This window comes from Lottia gigantea (genome assembly GCF_000327385.1).
Source record: "Lottia gigantea unplaced genomic scaffold LOTGIsca_1, whole genome shotgun sequence".
In the NCBI taxonomy this organism is placed as follows: domain Eukaryota; kingdom Metazoa; phylum Mollusca; class Gastropoda; family Lottiidae; genus Lottia; species Lottia gigantea.
Window position 1 is genome coordinate 85,110 of NW_008706746.1, and position 24,046 is coordinate 109,155.

At 34.5% G+C, this 24,046-nt stretch overlaps 1 protein-coding gene across 1 annotated transcript in view; it reads left to right on the forward strand.

Annotated features, from left to right (window-relative positions):
• Positions 1-235: 235 nt before the first annotated feature.
• The window catches only part of LOTGIDRAFT_151867 (hypothetical protein), a gene marked incomplete at both ends in the record, with an annotated part of 36,461 nt that continues 12,650 nt past the window's right edge, over positions 236-24,046 (forward strand). Inside the window, 5 exons of the mRNA XM_009045359.1 lie at positions 236-243; positions 468-512; positions 15,633-15,681; positions 19,573-19,679; positions 23,861-23,953. Of these exons, the coding sequence (XP_009043607.1) occupies positions 236-243; positions 468-512; positions 15,633-15,681; positions 19,573-19,679; positions 23,861-23,953 (302 nt within the window). The remainder of the gene's footprint in view (positions 244-467; positions 513-15,632; positions 15,682-19,572; positions 19,680-23,860; positions 23,954-24,046) is intronic.

Sequence of the window (24,046 nt, forward strand, 5' to 3'; positions counted from 1 at the left end):
AATGTCCATTTTAATGGGAGTTGCTGTGACCCATTTTTGGGTCGCTGGTTTTGAGAATTTTCACCATGACAAGAGCTCATTTTGGCAGAACGTTTTGTATACAAAGCTGTAACACTATTCTAGAATGTCCCTGTGCCCCATATGGTACCAAAATAGGTCGGAGCAGTTCCCAAGAAAATTGGCATTACATGTATGGCCCTTATATGTCATTCGAATATCACGTCAGAGAAACCAGATGGCCAGGTGTGTCGGCCAACATTTTGGTATATCACCCCGAATCTTCCATGAATAATTCTCCTAGCACACTGAAAAACAATAGACTTACCTTAATCGGATATTAGCCTGATTACCTGTAATGAACCGCGATATTTAAAGGTCGGTGGGTGTCAATCAATGTACCTTTTGAGTCCGAGACAAGTTGGAATCCATTTTAAAGGTCATTCATCGTAATAATGATATCATTTCAGTCTTCAATATAACTACGTATGGTTCTTACACGGAAATAACACAAGGTAGGTAGTTTCGTATTTTCAGTTCCTTCATAATCAACGTTAATAGTACATGTCATTCATTCATTCATTCATTCATTTTATTCATTTAGGAACCATAAAGGCGCAGGTACTCAAAAATTACTTATTTATTTATTCTTTAATAACTAATGACCTTGACCTGGCAAATTCATTATTCAATGGACGATTCTTGTATGATTACTCCTTACAAATGGTTCAAAGATCACTTTCATAGTATAAATAGTTCATATAAATATAAAACTACTAGGGCATCTTCACAAGCGATAAATATATTATGGACTCGTCACAGAATTCAAAAGAAAGTAACATTTACCGATAATGGACCATTAGCAGAAGAAAGAAACTCACCAATTAATAATTAACAGAACAGACGTCAAAATTAAAAGACTGTCACGCAGTCAAATGACTGTCACGAAGAAAATGCCTAATATTGACATCTGGGGCTAAAAATAAAGGTAAACCGGAAGTGGAACTCGGGGTCAATGCAAGCATATCACCTTTTAAATGAATGAATCGTAGGATTGTATAGGTATCTCTATGTTTAAAGGACGACAATCCATATGAGTAAATCATTGGAAATGCCTTGTATTACTTCAAGAAGAGAACATAAAACACTTTGAAATGAGAAAGAAAAATTAAAAAAGAAAAATCATTTCTGACCCAAGACAGTGTAAAATCAACAAGTTTTCATGTGATTTCTCCATTGGTCAATGCAAGAGACGAAAACCTATAGATTAGAAATTAAAACCATCTCGTCAACCACCAATTTTCAACCGGGAGGTAATTACTCTCAAGAGGTAATTTTGAACTTTTTGGGGGTTAATAAGGCTGTTTGGAATCTAGCTTAAGTTGTTCCATTCACTTATGTTATATTCACGAAATAGTAGGGTTTTTAGTTGGGGAGAGGGAGCTTTCTCATTATTGCATAATTAGTATTATATTCCTGTAGTTTTGTCTTATATTCAGAAGTTGTTGTTTCCAATACGAGACTTCCCAATTCATGATATCTACCAGACAAGACTTGTATCTTCTTATATTCAGAAGCTGTTGTTTCCAATACGAGACTTCCCAATTCATGATATCTTCCAGACAAGACTTGTATCTTCTTATATTCAGAAGTTGTTGTTTCCAATACGAGACTTCCCAATTCATGATATCTTCCAGACAAGACTTGTATCTTCTTATATTCAGAAGTTGTTGTTTCCAATACGAGATTTCCCAATTCATGATATCTTCCAGACAAGACTTGTATCTTCTTATATTCAGAAGTTATTGTTTCCAATACGAGACTTCCCAATTCATGATATCTTCCAGACAAGACTTGTATCTTCTTATATTCAGAAGTTGTTGTTTCCAATACGAAACTTCCCAATTCGTGATATCTTCCAGACAAGAATTGTATCTTCTTATATTCAGAAGTTGTTGTTTCCAATACGAGACTTCCCAATTCATGATATCTTCCAGACAAGACTTGAGAAGATGTCGACCGTTCAATGGCCGATAAATATTTTCTTAAATAATCTACGACGAGTTACTAGTCCATAGATCGGCTAAACATTTTCTTAAAAGCTTTGAATGGAAACGATGAAGGACTCTTGAGTGCCGATTGAAAAGGTTTTTGCCGGATATTCCAACAGATTGAGCGGTCGATTGTTATCATTAGACGATTTTAAATGGCGGTAAAAGGGTCAATGGTTTAAAATAACTGAAGTTTCTTTCCTTTATTGATAAATAGACAGTCAGATACTATATGCCAATTTGTAACGTTACGATTATTATTTTGTGGTCGTAAGTGCTCTTAAATGTGCTAATTTTCACAATTACGGCCAATTTGTTCTTTATGAAACGGGATCTGTAAATCGCTCGATTGATGGGTTCTGCACGTTCGGGATTCATGACACAAGAAACAAGTCGGAACAGGGTTCATAATCGGAACAAACGGAACCTGTTCACCTCTCACCAATCAAGCTCCACACAGACTGGTGTCGTTCCTTTTACTGTACAGATAAACGTTATTTGTTGATAACTGACTTGCTCTATGTCTATAGCCTGCACCGGGAACGGGTCCTGAACCTGGTTACTCAGCAAGCCTTTTTTTACTGAGCTACTGTGGATCTGGAATTTCTCGAAGACGTTAAGAGTGTGATATAAGACGATAACGATGAAATGATTCGGTAATAAAAAAATAAACCAATCAGTGATGAGCTCTTATAAGATCTTAATAAACACTTCACCACGATAATCGTCTAATGTCGTAAAATGTTAAAATTACTCAACAAGTTTTTACGGAACCTGGACAATCTGTCCTGGAAAACTTCAGGAACTCTTGTAGTCAGGGACGTATCTAGACAATGCTAGGCGAGGCCCGAATTGACGAATCCACTTGAGTCCAGTGGTCTGTGGTCTCTCAACAGATGGCCTGAGAATAATATTGAGCATTAAGAGAGCTTAATTATCACTTCAAAATTGACCTTTTAAGGTGGGCATGGCTGATTGGCCCACCCCCTAAATACGCCACTGCTTGTAGTTAACATTGGGTTATCACTAAACAAAAGGTTATCGCAGTTGATAGCTAAAAGTCACAGGCATCCGTTAAATTTAATATAGTTACCCGGATATAGATTTTCTGTTGCCTTGTTGAAAGTGGGTTTAAAAATATTTTGAAAATTACTGGTTATATGTGTTGTCCCACACAATGTAAGCGAAATTAAATTTATATAAAAGACATAAGATGTCCCTCGAATGACTGAATTCCAGCAACACCCTCTGACTCGAACTGATATCATTTCCTTAAATTACGAAACCAAGGGCCTTATTCTCGAAAATTTGATTTTAAATTCTGTTTTGTTATCAGAATACTGTATCTAGAGTTTAGTTTTGGAGAATAAGGCCCCGGATGGCTTATTTTGAAAAAAAGGTTTAGTGATTTAGATGTAGTTGCAACTGATGGATTTTTTTTTATCTCATTCTCGTTTTGACATTCCCTTTTTTACCTTGAGGGCCAGCCTTACAATTAAAATTTAACACAAATCAACCTTTAGTTTGGATAATTTGAATATGCATTTCATTTTTTTGTCGCTAATCCCTAAATACAAGACCATGTAATAAGAGCTGATAGGATACTATATCCAACAGGGTGTGATCACTTATAGATAAAAATGCGTTTTATTGAACACAACGTTTCAACAATTTACATTGTCATTATCAGTTTATATTGTATACTACTCCTGAGTTGTATTGTACACAAAGTTTCAACGATTTACACTGTCATCATCAGTTTATATAGAATACTACTCCTGAGTTTTATTGAACACAAGGTTGCAACAGTTTACACTGTCATTATCAGGTGTATCAATGGCAAAGCTGTGAAGTCCGATGTCGAAATACTCACAATATTGTTGTTTTCGACGCCTAATGGTACTACCGACGTCAGGTAGCGCCACTGAACCGACATGTGAAAAAATCGAAAACCCCAAAAATGCACGTAGTAGTAAGGAGTGCGATCAACATAAGCCTTTACACATGTGATAAGTGATAAGAGCGTTGTTTCTATAACTACACAAGGGAGCCCGCTTATTGGTGTCACAAGAAGTCTCCTGTCTACAACGAGGATGGTCTCTTTCGTCGTAGTTGTGCGTTGATGAAAATGGCCTGAATGTCAAAGGGTGTTCAACGCAAAACTGGTTACTAGGTCAGACGCGAAGATTCGTACAAGGCGCCAAGACTAGTGTTATGTGACGACAGGGAGGGTATGAGGCGTCAAACTGTGTCTATAATTTTACTAGGTTATAATTTACCATACTATTACGTGGGATATACCTACACCCATAAATACCAAGTATTCCTTTGATATGTAATAATAATAAAGATATAACAATAAGATTCCCTACCTTTTAGTCTTTGTGACAGTTATTGATTAAAACATATTTACACGACTTCAGAATTGAGATATTTTATTCATCAAGTATCGAACAATAAAAGAAATTAAATAACGGAACACAATTGTACGGTATACTTCTCCTTAGTTTTATTACACACAACGTTTCAACAATGTACATTGTCATTGTCAGGTGATGATGACAATGTAGATTGTTGAAACGTAGTGTGTAATAAAACTAAGGAGTAGTATACCATAACATTGTGTTATTTAATGCGATCTCTACCAAAAAATGTCGCTAAAGGATTGATAAAAAAAAATGTTTTCGATGCTCGTCTTCCTTCTCTAATCTCTCATATTCTAATAATGAATGAAAAACGGGGTAATATTAAGATTAACTCGACGTCTATATCAGAGGCAGCTTCACAAAAACTTAACTAAAAAATATATAGGTAGAAAATTAAAGTCAAATCTATACCTGTGTCATATCTATATCAGGGGCCATTTCATAAACATTTTACTGAGGAAATACCTAATGTAAAATGATAGGGCCTTTAAGTACAGTTATTTAAAAACAAGTCAAGTTATCAGCTCGGATGTCGAGAAACAGGCTCTCGTTCATCCTCGCCCTTGACACAAATTATCAAAAATGAAAATCAGTACACGGATACGGAATCAGTGTCCAAAATTATTCTACAGGATTGATCATACAGACTGTATAAATAATGTTTTAAACTGTTAGAATACCTCTAAAATGAAATATCATTCATTTTTGTCAAATTTTATCTTTTAACTTATTCAAATTCGATGTAAATGCGCATTTTCCGAAAGAAAAAAAATTCTCTGGAATTTGAGATTATCTAGCGTAATTGCTATGAAAAGAATGCATACCGCACCCTAAAATAGTTAAACAATATCATTTGATTAGCCGGAAGTGACCGCTTCCGACCATGTCATTGCATCGATTTCATAATAATGAAATTCCTACACGGTGTTAAAAAGGTTATGTCAATACTTTTATCCCCTTCTTTTTGAAGAACGGTATGAACTCAGTGCGCAGGCGTCATATTCTTTCTTCTTAATAAATTTTGACGTCGTAGTTTTAAAAACTCCAGAATCAAAACGACGTCGTGCTTGTCATCGCGCGCAGTTCACGTGCCACCAAGGTATTGACGAGTCTTTAACAAGAAACGAGAATTTCAGGAATTGAAACTAAGGAGTTGGGAAACGACGGAGTAATATTCTTGTCTTAGTAATTTGGAATCGAACATGAGTATATGATTAGTTAATTGGAATATAGAATAACACACGACAAAACCGAGAAAAAACTTTATTATTAACTACAGACAGAACTTTACAGGTATTGTCAAATATTTTTTGAAATTTTTGTACTATTTTTTATAATGAATTTCATTTTCAACACTTTTAGATTTTTCGTTCTTCTCTCAAAAACAGTTTAATTGAATATTGATCAACTTTTTTCGATAGTGTGGATATTAGTTTCACACCGCTATGAAAAAAATTAAAAGTCATTTTCAATTTCTGCAAGGGCTTTGGATTTCAAAAAAAGGAAGGACGAATGAGACAATGACAAAGATTGGTTGGCTGCTATCTTTATGATCCCTGGACAGTTTATAAATCGAAACAAGAAGGCGAAATTCGGTTAAAATCTTACTAGTTATCAAAAGTGTTAGTAAAGCTTTTAAACTTTCATACTTCCTGATACTAGGTGTCACGTTCTATCATTCACTGCACACTGCATGGGGTAAGCATTCTCCATCTCAAAGTCTAGACCAGTAGGACACAAAAACCCGTTTCATTCAATAAGACAGGACTACTCCGATTCGATTTTGAAGATACTATTTTAACTAAGAAAAACAATACCATTTGATTCATTTAAAAAGTTGCACAAAAGGCTTATATTTGATTATCATATCTCGTTTGGTAGACACGTTGTTCATATTCTTATGCCCTTTTTGATATACATGTACAATATTTTGATAATATTTAGGTCCTATCTAACGATATGAATATTCCATTCATATGTCTCAAACTTCACGATTTTCATATATATTTCTTATAGAGAATAATGCAGTTTGAAAAATTATATTAGAAAAGTCGTTTGATAAAAAAATTCTGAAATTTTGATTTTATACACTTAATATACTTAATTTTACAGTTTTAAGCATTTCTTTTACTTCGAAGTCAAACTTCATTCCATTTACAAACAAACAGTTTAACGACGAATATAAGGCAACCCAGAAAAAAATTATATTGGAAAATATGAGAACGTTTTTATAACCATGATGGTTCTTCCAGATATTTTACTAACATGACATGACATTTCATTATTTTGAAGTAAAAATTCATTTCATTTCAAAGAGACCCTCCAAGCTGCACATTGTAAAACGATATAATAAATTGTGGCAATTTGAAAATAGTTATATTATTAAAATGCGCACGATAACGCCCAGTCTATGTTATTATGTGGTTTTATAAGGAAAATGAAATGAAATGGGTGGAGTTTTACGTTATTTCTGCACCTAATTGAGCTTATGAAGACGGATAACGCCATACAGTGAACAATGAGGGAAATTTTGCCAGGGTAGTGACATTAGCTTGCTATTTTTCGATTTCCAACTGTCGATGATTCTTTAACGTACATAGCCTGTAGCACACGGGGCCTCGGTTTATTGTATCATCCGAACGACTGGACGCGTTTTCAAGTCAGCCCCTCTTACCTGCATCACTGACAGGGAAACTTGGTTGAAAAATAAGAAGGTATGCCGGAATTGAACCCTGGACCTTCAGATTAGCGAGCGAGCATCTAACTCACTGAGGTTTTGTAAAGAAATTTTGATATAAAAACATCTCATTATTTTGACGTTAACATTCTATTTAAAAAAAAGTCGACAATTTTTAACGATTATGCGATCGTTTCCAAAAGTTATATTGAAAGATTCGCTAATGTTCTTGCATTATGCCTTAAATTGAACTAGAGATATGATTTTTTATAGGTCTCCTATATTTTCAGTAATAAAACCAACATAAACACGTCTTACAACCGGAATTCTTTGAAAATAAATCAGAAGACATCATCACATTTTATAATTTTCAGTTTTCTGTTTCAGTAAAACTGTTTTATGATCCGATTCTTTCAGTGCAAACAAACAAAAATGTTTAGAGACTCTTTTAGTTATTACACATAGGTCTATTATTGTCTCGTTCAGCAGGGAACAACACAACACTAGAGCCGCTTCGAAACGTTTTGCTTTATTGAGCCAGTGGGGAAGAAAGATGGTGGCCCGGTTTTGGCCCCGACTTTCATTTTACATAGGGAAAGAATGGTCTGTGACCTCTGCTCGGCTCCCTCACCCGATGTTGTCTAGAAACGTCACTGTATTGAATGCAGGGTAATTGATATAACTCGCTGTTCTATGATTTTTAATCAGACCATAATAGATGTAGCTGATGATAACCAAACCCGCACAAGGAAAATATATCAAGATAAATAAAATGATTATCAGAAGCACTTGTCGACATTATGAGTTGAACTCAAGTGCATTAAACTGTGTGGCAATTTTTTTACCAATCGTACCTTAATCTCAGATATGGGAATTTTTTTTTTAGCTTAACTATTCAGTAATTGTGTTCCTAGTTCACCTCCTTCAACTTCACATGTGTCCATGATTATCCACGTAATAAAGTATAAAAAACGACTCATCTTTTCTAGAAACTGACATATATAGAAAAGACATATAGAAATAGAAAGAGTAAGAGAAATTCATTGTTTGAGGTATTTTTGAGGGAATTTTGCGATTTTCGTGCATTAATTTTCTAGTAATTCTGAAGATTATTTACAAAAATTCAAGACCCAAATCAACCCCAGAAAATGGCGAATAAGAATAATTGTATGTATTTTAATTGCTCTGATTTAGAGACAACGAGTCGCTATTTATTAGGTTTGAAATAAAACAAATTGAAGTAATTCCGAGATAATTGTTCCATATTGCCTATTTAATAGTGGTCTGTCTTCTTCAAGCTAATAGAATATTCTGTACTTTGATTGGATCATCTTCACAATGTCAAGCTATTACAAACTACGCCTTGAATGCAATAGTCACAATCCGCTATCCTTATAGCACCGTACGGAAGATAAGATGAAGTTCGTTATAGCTTGACATTGTGAAGATAAGATGAAGTTCGTTATAGCTTGACATTGTGAAGATGTTGAAGTTGGTAATAGCTTGACATTGTGAAGATGTAAAAGATGAAGTTTGTAATAGCTTGACATTGTGAAGATGTGGTTTGATGAGAAATTGGTTTCAAATCATTTCATTTAATCTGATTCTCTTTAGAATCCAATCAGTTCCACCCATTCTAATTTGTAGTGTTATTCCTGGCAATTACCAGAGTTCTGGTCTCCAATGCTCGCAAGAGAATATCGTTTGTTTCAAATTGATATTTTTAAAAAAATTCGATAATCTTTTATTTAACGGTCCATTAGATTAGAAATCAGAAAAGCTTTCAAAGTTTTCTGTGATGAACTAAAATATCATGCTATTGATACGTGTGTCAGATACACAATCATCATCAGGATATCTTGTTTAGCAATGCAGTTTAAATAAAGTCAATTTTTAACTTTAACATTCTTTACATTTTGGAGCCAAGGTGCAAAAGTTTTACATTCTTATTCTTCGTTATCGTTGTGTTACGCTTGTGTCTTGTCCTGGGTCATGTACTGTTCAACCATTCAAATCTACCCACCCCACAATCCTCTCTGCTCAAAAAAACCCCGTCCAGTTCCGTATCTCATTTTGCTAATGATTTGAAGGAACCAATTGAGCGCTGATAAAAACTCGACCAAGAAACATACTTTTCTATTGTCATTTTCATTTACGACGTGGTTGTTCCATTTTTTTCGTTAATTGAATGGATCAGAAACTTGCATGAAAGTAAAAGTACGATTTCATATTTGAGCAGAATATCTGTCCTTGTTTTTTTTTGTTTTTTTTTTATTAAATAGGCTATTAATTCTTAATTTATTGTGCATTACATAAATTCAATTTTTACCATCGTTCTGAGATTAATTTGTAATGTTTTATTTTAACTTTTCCGGGTTGCAAAAGTCTTTTTCTAGATAACAGTATTTTCTGGACTTTTTTCAAATTTTGATATGACATGTGTTATAGATTTTAAAGAGCAATTTAACATATCTTCGATAGAAGACAAATATGTAAGTAGTCACATAGATAAATATAACGTACAAGAGAAACAAAAAATGTTTCTTCAAGCCTTCATATATTGTGTCTTTATAACATTTATTAAGCTTATATTTGCACAATTATTGTGGCTTTAGATATAAGGTCCTTTGCGGTTGTGAGAAACGCTTAGTTTTAGTGGAATCGCAAAACCACAGACGTCTGACTAAAAATTTAGATGATACAAATTAATATCAGTGATACACATAAAAAGTTTAGAAAAACTCTGTACAATCTCTTTGATTACTGAGTAGGGAATTATCTGGTAATAGTGCGATCACAGATGTTGAACAATAAAATCTATAAGTCTCGGACGGAAATTTGGAATGGTAAAACTAAGGCTTTAAGCATCTAACCCCACGCACCAACCTCCAAGCGTACACTTCACCTTTTTGGAATCCATTTAAGGGTACAGGTGGGCTATTTTGGGGGATTGATTTTCGTCCTGAGTATATGTAAACAGTCTTCAGAGGTTCTAGAAATGTACGAAAACTGTATAATTCCTTTAGAAATACTTATAACTAAAAAATTTTACACGCTATTTCTATATATGTCTTTTCAACCTACCACAGAGTATCTTAAAATGAAAAATCGTCATTTCAACATTCAAACGCGGATAATTCTGGAGATACAAAGGCCCAAATATCGGTGAGCTCTGAATACTATTACTGATTGGCTTAGCTAAAAAACGTTACTAGGACTAAAGTATGATTGGTCAAAAACAATGGCGCAGCTGTCCCTTTAAGATATTGACATAATCCTACCAACATTTGGAGGGTTAAGTCTCGATATATTACAAACATCTAAAATTTGTCATTTAAACTAAAAACACAGCAATAATGTTTTGGATATAAAACATATATATAAATAGTCGGTTTGGAAATGTTGATAAATTGAAGTGCTAATGAAATGTCAAAAACTAATATTAAAACTACAAAGGAAAGTGTTGAATCGTCCTTAAACCAGAAATGCAAAATTATGAAACTTGTCACATTTTTCACGTAGGAGGCCAGTTGAACTTTGATAAATTAATTGACTAATTTCGTTACTTAGAAACTAATTAGACATCCTCTAGTGAGTAAGAACTGATACAGAACATTACTTAGAACGACACACAGAGAGTTGTATCCGTACTGTCCGTGTGGAATGTATTTTGTAATATAAGGAGGTTATTTAGGCTTGCCAAATGTCAAAAACTGTTAACAACTGTTGTATTATTGTCTGTTTTTAAAACAATACCTGACATAATGTTACTATGGGTTATGTTCAGTGTACTATCGTATGTGTATAGAAACATAAGGCATCGTCTAACTCTGGATTATATTCTAGAGATTGGAACACTGTTGTTTTATTGTCTGTTTACAGAAAAGGGACACAAGGCATCGCCAACTCTGGGTTGATTTTGGTGTAGGCTATTAACATCAGTTATCTAGAGATTGGTCAATTCTTTCCACATATTACTACTTTTTTTACTTTATGTAGGAGACAGCGGCTGTAGCAGACAACTGAACGCTTTACCTTTGTCATTCAGTGAAACCATGAGTGCTATAAGGTTACATGAACCCTAAATACTTTATGTTGTTCAAGGTGTATTTATGCCCTTCCTTTCTTGGCTTTGACCTGGAATGTGACAAGGGTCAGTAAAAAGTTCAATATGGACACCTCTTGTCATATATTCATTGTCAGTTGCGTTTGATTTGGGATATTTGCGGTGTTAAATCACTCCCTAAACAGCTTTTAGACCTAATCATTAGAATATATGCAAATAATAACATGTTTCAGTCTAGAATATCTACATATTTATTGCAGAAAATGCGATGTAATTTGACAGCATGGGGTGCTTTATCACTCCCATGTTGATTTTGGCTCTGGGAATGTTATTCGTCTTGTGGCATTTTTCTAATGGGAAATTTTTTTTTCGGGGTTAAAACCGACGTTAAATGTCCATTTTTTCCCAATACACCAAATAGTTTCAGATTCCAAAACGTTTGCAATTGCGGATTGACCTTATTCAAAAATACAAATAAGAAATGCGGTGTTTATATACATGTGAAATAATAACACCACATGCGGTATTTAGTCTCACTCTTGTGGAATCTTCGGGTCTCGTGAGGTGTTTAGTCGCACCCTGCGTTAACAACTAACAATTGGCCATGTTGTGGAACGTAAATTAATTAGTTTTATGTAAATTTAATCAGTTCTCAATGTGTCCATTGTTCCATTGCTTCAACTTTTATGTTTTATGGAAAATTAACAAGCCACTTAAAGATAAATCAAGTGGACTCTGATCGTTGAAGAAATTTTTATGGCCGAAGGGCGACATGCCTCTACAGACAAATCACATAAACAACACTTTAGTTAGATTCTAAGTGGTGGGAGGGAGCCGCCGTGGCTCTGTGAGTAAGACGCTTGCTCGCTAACCTGAAGGTCCATGGTTCAATGCCAGCATAGGTCGAGATAACAGAGGGGTCCACTGTTGTACTATTGTCTGTTATAGAAACACCAGACATCACCTAACTCGGGTTATATTCTAGAGAGTGATCCACTGTTGTGCTGTTGTCTGTTTATAGAAACTCCAGATATCACCTAACTGGGGGTTATATTCTAGAGAGTGGTCCACTGTTGTACTATTGTCTGACACACCAGACATCACCTAACTCGGGGTTATATTCTAGAGGGTGGTCCACTGTTGTACTATTGTCTGACACACCAGACATCACCTAACTCGGGGTTATATTCTAGAGAGTGGTCCACTGTTGTACTATTGTCTGTTTATAGAAACACCAGACATCGCCTAACTCTGGGTTATATTCCAGAGAGTGGTCCACTGTTGTAATATTGACTGTTTATGGACACACCAGACATCACCTAACTCGGGGTTATATTCTAGAGAATAGTCAACTGGAATTCTTGTATGAATCAGGTCACAAATTACTAAATATCTTTTAAGTCAATAACAGAATAAACAGTCTAACTTGTCGACTAAGTATCACACCCACATCATAATGAAAAATACATCAAAGGAGGTAGAACCATAAGAAAATTTACTATTTATTGCCTCTTATACAAGCTATTTTTATTTCTTCGAATCTTCCATTGTTTCTGCATACTAATTAGTTTCTCATTTAAATACATTTCTCTTTCTTCTTGCCGACTTTTGATAGAAACTTTTTATTATTCAAATTATTGAATTACCTCCCCTTTTTACAAGCAATCGAAACTTAGTGAACAATGGCCAACGAAAATTGACTCGTTTATTCATTATTGTTTTTGTTTTGGCTATTGTTTGTGTTAAAGGGATTGAAAAGAGGTGTTCTAAATTTTTATGTGTATAGGGTACACTGATAGCATCATTTCACACCATTCCAATTTTCAATCATTTGTCTGTAATTCGTACAATTCTACCGCCAATGCCCTTCGCGATTAATGACGTCAAACACTTAGTTTTAGTGGAATTGCAGGAACCACAGATTGAAAATTAGAATGGTGCAAATGGATGCTATCAGTATCCCCGAAACACATAAAAAATTTAGAAAACCTCTTAGTTAAAGGACCCTAAACTGGATGAATTGAACAGCCTTTAAGACATGTAGAAGTGTGCATAGATACAAGCACAAAGATAGATCTATGGATATACTATTTATTGATTCTATGTTTCACATGCTCATACAGACAGTGTTATCAAATATTATAAAGAATCACTAGATATATAGATAAACTATTTCTAACATTTATTAACTCAACGTTTCACATGTTCATACAGACAGTGTTATCAAACATTATAAAGAATCACTAGATATATAGATATACTATTTCTAACATTTATTAACTCAATGTTTCACATGTTCATACAGACAGTGTTATCAAATATTATAAAGAATCACTAGATATATAGATATACTATTTCTAACATTTATTAACTCAACGTTTCACATGCTCATACAGACAGTGTTATCAAATATTATAAAGAATCACTAGATATATAGATATACTATTTCTAACATTTATTAACTCAACGTTTCACATGTTCATACAGACAGTGTTATCAAATATTATAGAGAATCACTAGATATATAGATATACTATTTCTAACATTTATTAACTCAACATTTCACATGTTCATACAGACAGTGTTATCAAATATTATAGAGAATCACTAGATATATAGATATACTATTTCTAACATTTATTAACTCAACGTTTCACATGTTCATACAGACAGTGTTATAAAAATATTATAAAGAATCACTAGATATATAGATATACTATTTCTAACATTTATTAACTCAACGTTTCACATGTTCATACAGACAGTGTTATCAAATATTATAAAGAATCACTAGATATATAGATATACTATTTCTAATATTTATTAACTCAACGTTTCACGTGTTCATACAGACAGTGTTATCAAATATTATAAAGAATCACTAGATATATAGATATACTATTTCTAACATTTATTAACTCAACACTTCACATGTTCATACAGACGGTGTTATCAAATATTATAGAGAATCACTAGATATATAGATATACTATTTCTAATATTTATTAACTCAACGTTTCACATGCTCATACAGGCAATGTTGTGAAGAGAAATGGTTGAATTTGATTAGAAAAATCTGATTAATATGATCCGGATGATCGTGTTTTGTTCCCAACTTCATCCTCTTCTCTTTGATCTGTTTTAATTCAACTCCAAGAAAAACCAGGAAAGATTAACTGAATCGGGAATTAAAATTTTCGATTGATTTCTTGTGTACAGGGTACTAATAAGATCTTCATGGATTATGAATATCAAATATTGAGAGTTGTATTTAAGCTTCTGGACCAGGTTTCTTCAAAATTCTTAGCCTTTGAACTTGTGTATGTTCGAGAATTGAACAGGACAGAATAACGTCAATTTAGATCCGATTAAATATATCACATAACTCCTCTTTTAAGCCTCAGTCCCACTGGCTTTGCGAACCACTGGTGAAAGAAATATGCTCCACCTTTTCTACAATGCTGTCGCTATCCATCAAAAGGCATCACATTTCCCAATCGCAGATCATCAGTGAGGCTGAGGCTTTACTGAATAGTAAATTTGATTGGTATTTAATGGCCCACAACATGAGATGCATCACAATTTTGAAATACAGTAATTCGATTGGATAACAAAACGAAATTTAAAATCAATTTTAGTGACTCGGAACATTTAATAAGGCTCCTAATTTGTATGTCAATCAGATTGCTCGTCCTTGAATAAATAGGGCGTGTAAGCTATATCACCTGCGTTTATTACTGCGTTACCTCTACATTGGTATATTTTTTATCTCGGGTGTTTCACAGAAAGGTTAGGCTATACAAGGCTGCTACATATAGTCATAGTTAACAGTGATAGGCCTGTAGATAATAGAGACTTTATAACCTTTAGATTCGAACCCTACGCACCTCGTCTCCATTCCTTACAGCATTGTTTGTTTAACTAATTTCCTATAAATGTCAACTAGCCTACAGTCATATCTTCTCTCCACTAGGATTGTTACTACTCACGCCATCTTGGAAGAAAATTCACGTGATGCCTGGTGTAATATCAGTAGTTAAAGTGGGAGTATGATTAGTGTAAAAAATTATGAAAAATAACTTAAAGGCCATGGTATTGAATATATGTAAATAGTCTTCATTGGTACTAGAACTGCACTAAATCGCACAATCCCTTCAAATATACGTCAAGCTATAGATATTTCACTTTCTATTTCTAGATACAATGCATGTCTTTTCTATAAATGGCTGAGGCTTAAGAAAAGACGAGTCGTCATTTAAACTTCCAAACGCAGATACTAAAAATGCGGAGTATGATTAGACAGATGGATTAGAAAATAAAAAACTTCGGAAAGGGCGTGCGATAGATTAGTTACTTTACAAAATCGTAGATGCACTTTTAAAAGAGAATGTGATGGATTTTTTTTTATGTTTTAGAATTTATAAAATACTCTTTAAAGGTAGTGGGGTGGGGTTTGCAGAGGGGGTGGGTATGTTTGCTCTTACATCGAAACAACAACAACTTTTCATACTTCCTTTTTGTATACAGATTTGTCATATTTTGTAAGCCTTGTATTGCTTTAATAATTCTTGGTTTTTCCATTTCGGTTAATAGATGGAGTAATATTTGTTTTATTTACCTGTTTGTGTATTTTTAAAAACTGTCCAATTTAAGGATTGATTTCGGATTATTCTGAAGTTTTATCAAACTATGGGAATTTGCCCATACTTCCACGTAAAAAATATGTTTCAGATTCTGTTTTAATATTTTTATTTCTATTTCAAAATGTTTCCCCTGTGCCGCCACTGTGTACAGTCAAGATCATCAAAGTAGTGTGAAACATGCTCTCTCCAATACGGAGTCTATTAATGTCAGGTAAACTAGCAATAGAAACTATAATAAAATTGTAGAGAACATGAGAAAGGCGGCTGTGAACAGGTACTTCAGTACAGTATACATTGTAATTATTTTAAAATAGTTGATTTAAGTACCACTTTGACGCCACCGTAAAATATTATCATTCATAAAGGTAGTTAAAAATCTGAAAAAGACTTTCTGAATTTTTTCATTCATGGCTACCATAGACAGATTTTTTAATATAGTATCCATAGCAACAAATATACAAGATAATATACAATATTAGTTATAGGAAAGGACATTTGGTGTTCTGGAAGGATTAGCACGACCTGCCTCGGTAGTGGCAGCAGTCCCAATGTTAGTGGAGCTCAAATCGAATAAACACCTTCAAGTTTCTTAATGTGTTAATTCCGTACGGACCCTACCCTAACTCTGTCGTGTCAGTTTTATTTTTTCATTAGCCTTGTGGTTGTCTTGTCCTGTAACGATTTACAATTCCAACAATAGCTTCAGTACCTTACAATAATAACTTAATGTTCAATTGTTCCGTCCTAGTGTTCATGTTGACCATTGGGAGGCCAGTCAGTGCATTGGAATACTGGAAATATTTTTAATTAGTCGTGTAAACACAAACCACAAGTTGTTTAAAGAAATAAAAGTAACTATGTATTTATTATAGTATACAACTTATATATTGATTTATATGAATGAAAATGGGGAGCCGACCTAGAGGATGTAAAGGATATTATGACATTTTCTTATCACTGAGATTGTCAGATTGTATGGAAGGTATACTCAACTCATATGTTACGAATGGAGGCGAAATTCATATCCGTTTTAGCGGCCGTATACTATATATAGTTATAAGTTGTCCATGCGCTCTAGGTCGACACTAATCATTTTGGGGAGCCGATCTGTAGGATGTTAAGGATATGATCAAATTGTCCACAATCACTGATATCATATTGTATGGACGGTAGATTCAAATCATCTAACGCATACACGCGAAATTCAAATCCGTTTTAGTGGCTGTAAACTATATAGTTATAAGTTGTACATGCGCTCAATATATCAATGGGAAGTCGACCTAGAGGGTGTAAATGATACTACGACATTATCTACTATTACTGAACTCATCATCTTACGAATACACGTGAAATTCAAAAATTCGTGTTAGCGGCCGTATTCTATAGTAAGTTGGGCATGCGCTCTAGTAGATCGACATTGATAAAAATGAGGAGCCGACCTGTAGGATGTTAAAGATATAATAAATCTGTCTACAATAACTGAAATCCGACCATAAAAATGACCGTATAGACGCTAGATTCAAATTATCTTGTTACGAATACACGCACAATTCCTATACGGTCGTACATGCCCCTTCGGCAATCGTTCGTGGCCGTATACGAATCGTAAGTTGTGCGTGTGTACAAGATTGTCGACTTCAATTCAACAAGGTCCGTAGCCAGACTTGATCGTTCGGAGGGGCAAGTAATAAATCCGGAGAGGCCTGCTTCCTCGAAAGATTGAATGCTTTATGCCCAGTTAGAACTCAGTTGTAACATTTACCTTTATCATATTTGAATATTGTCCAGAATAATGGAGACTAGTTCTGTAAATCTGCATGGCTTATTTTCAATTTTCGACTGTGTGTTTTGTTATGTAGAATAACATGTTAGTCTAATTTGGAAATTTTCAGATCAAAAAGGAAATTTTCTTTCGGGAATTTCAATTGTAGTGTTTTTTGAAGATATAGTAAAAATTTGAATTGCGATTTACTTTCAAGTTGTTTTTAAACTCGTTGTGGGGTAAATTCATGGCTTCCAGAGTTAAAGAGCAGTTTATAAAAATAATTAGATTGACTTTACTGACACGGAAAACAACTTATCGTAAAAACGAGATCGAGGCTTACATGGGATTAATCTAATCCCTTTTAATACACATGTGAAGACTCCGTTATCCAGTCATTCGATAAACATAAAAGATAAACACTTAATAACAGTAGACTCGGTTAACTAGACAATGAACGTCAAATTATCCAGTACCTATAAAAGAGTGTGTTTTAAGAGGCTGTGTATTTACGAGCCGTAAATTGGTTGTCGTAATTCTCCTATTGATTTCTCACTCGGATTCAACTCAGCTGAACATCTTCAACTTGATCTATCACTGATTTAAATAAACCAATCATAACGCTTTATTAAACAACCGAGCCAACCGTTAGTCGTCTACCAACCAATCAAATCGCACTATTAGTTAACTAAGTCAAGCAAATTATTAAGTAATATTTTAAATTGAAATAAGGTGTTACAACAAAAACCATCTTGTCATCAACGGAATTGAATATTTTGATTTAAAAGGACAGTTTCCGGTTGAAAAATCCACGAGTTGATCCGCGAACCGATTGACGAAAATGAAATTCTGTGTTTATGACAAGTTTCTCAGATATTTTTTGAAACCCGTGGCGATCAAAGCTTGCACTAAACACTTAACGCGAGGCATGCTCTTGAAGATGATTGTTTATTCGATTGGTGAAAATGAAATCCATATTTGGGGCTTTGTACTCAAATTTTGAGGAAGTTGCTTTCAAAAAATTTCCGGCATAAAATGATACATGAATCCTTAAAACTTTATATTTGAGAAGAAGACAGTGATAGAAACCTACTGTTATTGTCACATAAAACATCGTCAGCTCTTTCACCTTGCATAACTAACAAGAGGAAAACTTGAACTTAAATCTTAGACCTTAAGATTGCGAAACTCGCCGAGTCACCAACTGGTAGTAAAGGGAAATCATTGAATTACTACTCTGATATTCAACAGCAATGATTGTATTACCCCTGGACAGGCCATTTTACTCTGGAAGGTCACTGGACAGGTCAAAATATCATCACTTGACCCAATTTAATATTCTACCAGATAAATCTATTCCAGAGGAATTACAGGAACATTGATATACAGAATAAAAACTAATAATAATCAATTTCCTACTAAACGATAAGACCTTTTTACAATCAGCTCCTACCATAGAGATAAATATTATAATAAAACGCACTGGCTTTTTGCACCGTGACCTTGCGTGTTCTCACTGGCTGCTAACAACGTTATGGATAAGATAGCACACAATGGGTACGCTAGGTTTTGAGTTTTTTTAAGCATGAAACCACTTTGATTTTCAAGATTGTAAGGGTTAGGTAGAGGTGGCCATATTTATTTTGTTTTACCTACGAAAATAACATAATGCCTCTTTAAGAGATTTAGCATCACAGTTCGCGAATCAAAATGACCCAAAGGACGTAAAACTCCATTCATTTCATTTTCATTTCATTTCAAAATGACCCCGAAATTATCACAACCATCTGCGAATCAAAATTTGCCAGAATTGAAATTAGGTGTACGATAGTAATGAGAGCATAGTCTCTTAAAAGCTCTGGTTCAGGTCACAATAGATGAGTTTCTGTTCATGACAAATAATCAGATGATTATTATGTATCTAATTATAAAATCTGTTTCTATTTTCAGACCGAGAAAACCGAAAGTAGAATGATCAGCACGACACCGCTCTATGTCACCGTTTCAATATGTTTATTTTATTTAACCACTACTGTTTATTGTCGAACAGATTTCAGGTAGGTAAATTTACCAATTTTGTTACTTTATTTAAAGATGGGTTCCCTTATTTTTATTTAGTAAAATGAAAATGCCAATACTTATATGAATAGAAAGTAGAGGTGTTCTAATGGCTTGGAAAAATACCAGTTTGTCTCACATGTCCATAATTAATTCATAATTAGCTAAATCAGGGCAGAATTCCAATGAGTGACCGATCAAGAAAGGTCAAAAAGTCTTTTTTGTTTATCAAGACTGTACATACATAAACATTTATGATTGGCTAAAACATTTAATTACATCCAATAAGAACATAATGATATGATTAAGAACACATGATAATTCATAAGAAACACAAATTAATCAAATAGTTTGCTTAATTTGACACTAAAAAATAAGGAAACCCATCTTTAACTGTAGCACACACGTTCTCACTTTTTTCTCGTCCAAAAGATCGCGTATTGAATGTTAAAGAAAGTGTTTAAAGTGACAGTTGATGGACAAAGCTAACATTTAGTCTGGATTCTGATAAGTAAGGTAGGGTCACAAACCAAACGGATGTTGTGAAGTATGCGTTGACAATTTGACCCTCTACTAGTATATAAGTCACAAGAAGTCACAAGAAGTCACAAGAAGGCTAAAATATATTTTTCATATAGAATAGGACAATGCGGTGACACCAATAACTCTAAAGAATAGAAAAGAAGTAGACGAGGTACTGTATCCGTTGCATTCTACGGTGCGGGATTTATGATGCAGTGGAAAAAGCCAATCGTGTCTGCATCGAGTAACATCCCGTACGTTAAATAAGGTCACTAATCGCTAAATATGCTTTATCACAAAAGGCTCTTTGCGATTAGTGACTTCACCAAACACTTAGTTTTAACGGAATTGCAGAAACCACAGACGTGATTGAACATTGCAATGAACGCAAATTGAGACTATCAGTGTCTCCGATAAGCATACAAATTTTCGAAAACCTCTTTACAATCCCTTTAAGATCATACTAATCGTACCTCGTATCTCATTAAGGCATGATGCAAGATGGGCAAGAATACTTTAGACTAGACTGAAAATTAGCTTATGAAATCTATAGCAACTGGTAGTAAAAGTGTAAATCTGTCCGTGTAAAGGTTAAAGGGATATTAAAGTTGGAATAATGATATAAAAAATGAGAATGACGTCTGAGTAGGTCACGATTAACTTGATGAATTTACTTGGATAATGTAACGGACGATTTAATTATCATAATACTATTATATAGTCTTATAGATTTACACTGTACACTGTAGGTCAAAGGCTTGAAATGAAAGGAGAGATTAGGGGAGGGGGGGGATTGGGTGTTGAGGGTAGGGGATGGTTCTGTTGTATTATATGATTATTTCTGCAGGTCAATGGTTCTGCTCCATTCTGCATGCTAGCAGGACAAAATTTATTAGATGAATTGCGCATCAATAGCTGGACAAAGAAGTTCAGTGGAAGCCACTGCTATCGTGTGACAATCTGCTAGCAAGTTAGACTGTATGTAATGGTGTCTCACTGTTATCGTGTCACAATCTGCTAGCTAATTGAACAAAATAGGTTATTGAGTATTTCTTGAGTATTGCTAGTTAGATGGACACCATAGTTTAGATCAATGGTAGTTCACTGTTATCGTCTTTTAGCTAGTTAGATAGGATGTAATGGTGACTCACTGTTATCGTGTCACAATCTACTAGCTGGTTGGACAGAATGTAATGATGTCTCACTGCTATAGTGTTACAATCTGCTAGCTAGTTCGACAGAATGTAATGATGTCTCACTGTTATCGTGTTACAATATGCTAGTTAGTTGGACAGAATGTAATGATGTCTCACTGTTATCGTGTTACAATATGCTAGCTAGTTGGATAGAATGTAATGATGTCTCACTGTTATCATGTCACAATCTGCTAGCTAGTTGGACTGAATGTAATGATGTCTCACTGTTATCGTGTTACAATATGCTAGCTAATTAGACCGTATGTAATGATGTCTCACTGTTATCATGTCACAATCTGCTAGCTAGTTGGACAGAATGTAATGATGTCTCACTGTTATCGTGTTACAATATGCTAGCTAATTAGACCGTATGTAATGATGTCTCACTGTTATCATGTCACAATCTGCTTGCTAGTTGGACAGAATGTAATGATGTCTCACTGTTATCGTGTTACAATATGCTAGCTAATTAGACCGTATGTAATGATGTCTCACTGTTATCATGTCACAATCTGCTAGCTAGTTGGACAGAATGTAATGATGTCTCACTGTTATCATGTCACAATCTCCTAGCTAGTTGGACTGAATGTAATGATGTCTCACTGTTATCGTGTTATAATCTGCTAGCTAGTTGGACAGAATGTAATGTTGTATCACTGTTATCATGTCACAATCTGCTAGCTAGTTGGACTGAATGTAATGATGTCTCACTGTTATCATGTCACAATCTGCTAGCTAGTTGGACTGAATGTAATGATGTCTCACTGTTATCGTGTTACAGTCTGCTAGCTAGTTGGACTGAATGTAATGATGTCTCACTGTTATCGTGTTACAATATGCTAGCTAATTAGACAGAATGTAATGATGTCTCACTGTTATCGTGTTACAATCTGCTAGCTAGTTGGACTGAATGTAATGATGTCTCACTGTTATCATGTCACAATCTGCTAGCTAGTTGGACTGAATGTAATGGTAGCTCACTTCTATCTTTTCGCATACTGCTAAGTAGTTGAACACATACTTAAGATCCAAGGCGGTTTCCCGCTATTGAGTAATATTCTATCAGTTAGGTGGGCGCGACACAGTCGTGTGATATTAGTGATGTCTGATCAAAGTTCTTTGAAATGACGGAATTTTGAAAAGCAGAGTTAATAAGAGTTCTAACAGACATGTCATTCATTGATTCAAATTTAACCATGAAAGAGTCATCCCATCTATAATCGAGCAAACTGTCATATCGACACATCACTTTGACGGAATTTCCATTTCCATTTGGTTTGGTTTGAAATTTCATTTAGCTTTGGACAAAGAAAATGCTCGGTTTTATAGACAAATTTTGATTTGAAATGGGCAATATTTGGCTATAGATCTCCTTCTCTCAATGGCGACCCGACAAATAAACAAAGCTTTTCTTTCTAACGACAGATTTACTTCATTTCGACTCCATTCTGTAAATATGGCCTTCTTCCACCTCATTCAGACATTTCAACAAAATTGGTAATCTAAAATTAATTACGACGTCTGCAAGAATCTGGCGAATTGAAACATTATTAGTTTCGTTTATTCTACCAATAAAACTGCCTACATTTGACTAGTCTCGTATTTCCAGTCTTAACATTTCTTTTGATTCATTCAGTGACATTGACTAGAGCGACAAAGACTACATCTTAGTTTGAGACGATGTCTTGATGCTGTGGTCGGCCGTGTTTAATGACGTCATTATTTATAAACGATAGCCTCCTGGGAAATTTTGTTCGGGTTATTTTGGTTTTATTTTTGGTTTAAGGAGGTCGAAGAAATAAAACCACTGGTTCTATCTTGGAGGAACTTACAGCGGTCAAATGTCTTTCCTGATATTGAACCTTACTCTGATTTTTAAAGTTATAAAGAACACCATTGGAATCGGCATAAAACTGCCTCACAAGCTCAAGTTCTTAGTGTTCAAGATATTAAATGATGTTACGCTATTACTGCACATTCACCTTTATCTCCATCTCCGAGGAATCCCTCGACAGTTGGTAATCGAAAAAGAGCAGGCTAATGCGGCTGTCCTTGAAAAATTTCCCACATTGTACCCTGTTTGGCGTTGCCCATCATCAATAGCCCACATGGTGCAGTAAAGTAGGACCTAAAAAATCCATCTCATTTCATTTTTAAGGAACCCAACCAGAAAGGGGAGGGAGAGGGGGTTGGGTATAGGGGTAATACTTATTTCAAAACTAGCATCTTTTATGTTGGACCTGAAGAGTGTGAAGCTTGAAATGATGATTCTGGTAATATCGGTACAATCTGCAACAAAATGCAGTGCCGTATTTTGGGTGGTAGGTCATTTAGTCATGCCTGACGCCAGGCTCAATCTAAGATGTAGTCTTTATCAGTCCAGTCATACCCGATCACAGCCGACTAATCGCTGAATTCAGGAGGAATATTTTTAAGAATACTTCGATGATTTTTTTTTCCAGATTTCTAATGAAGAGAGACACAAGAAATAATATTAACACCGACAGTTTACAAGAAACATTAAAGAATCTGGACGATGAATACCAGCGTTTACAGTAAGTAGAAGTAATCTATATACAAGTTTAAAGTGGTCCTACCACCATAATAGTTAACGGGATTATTAAGAGGTTTTTCTGAAATTTTTATGT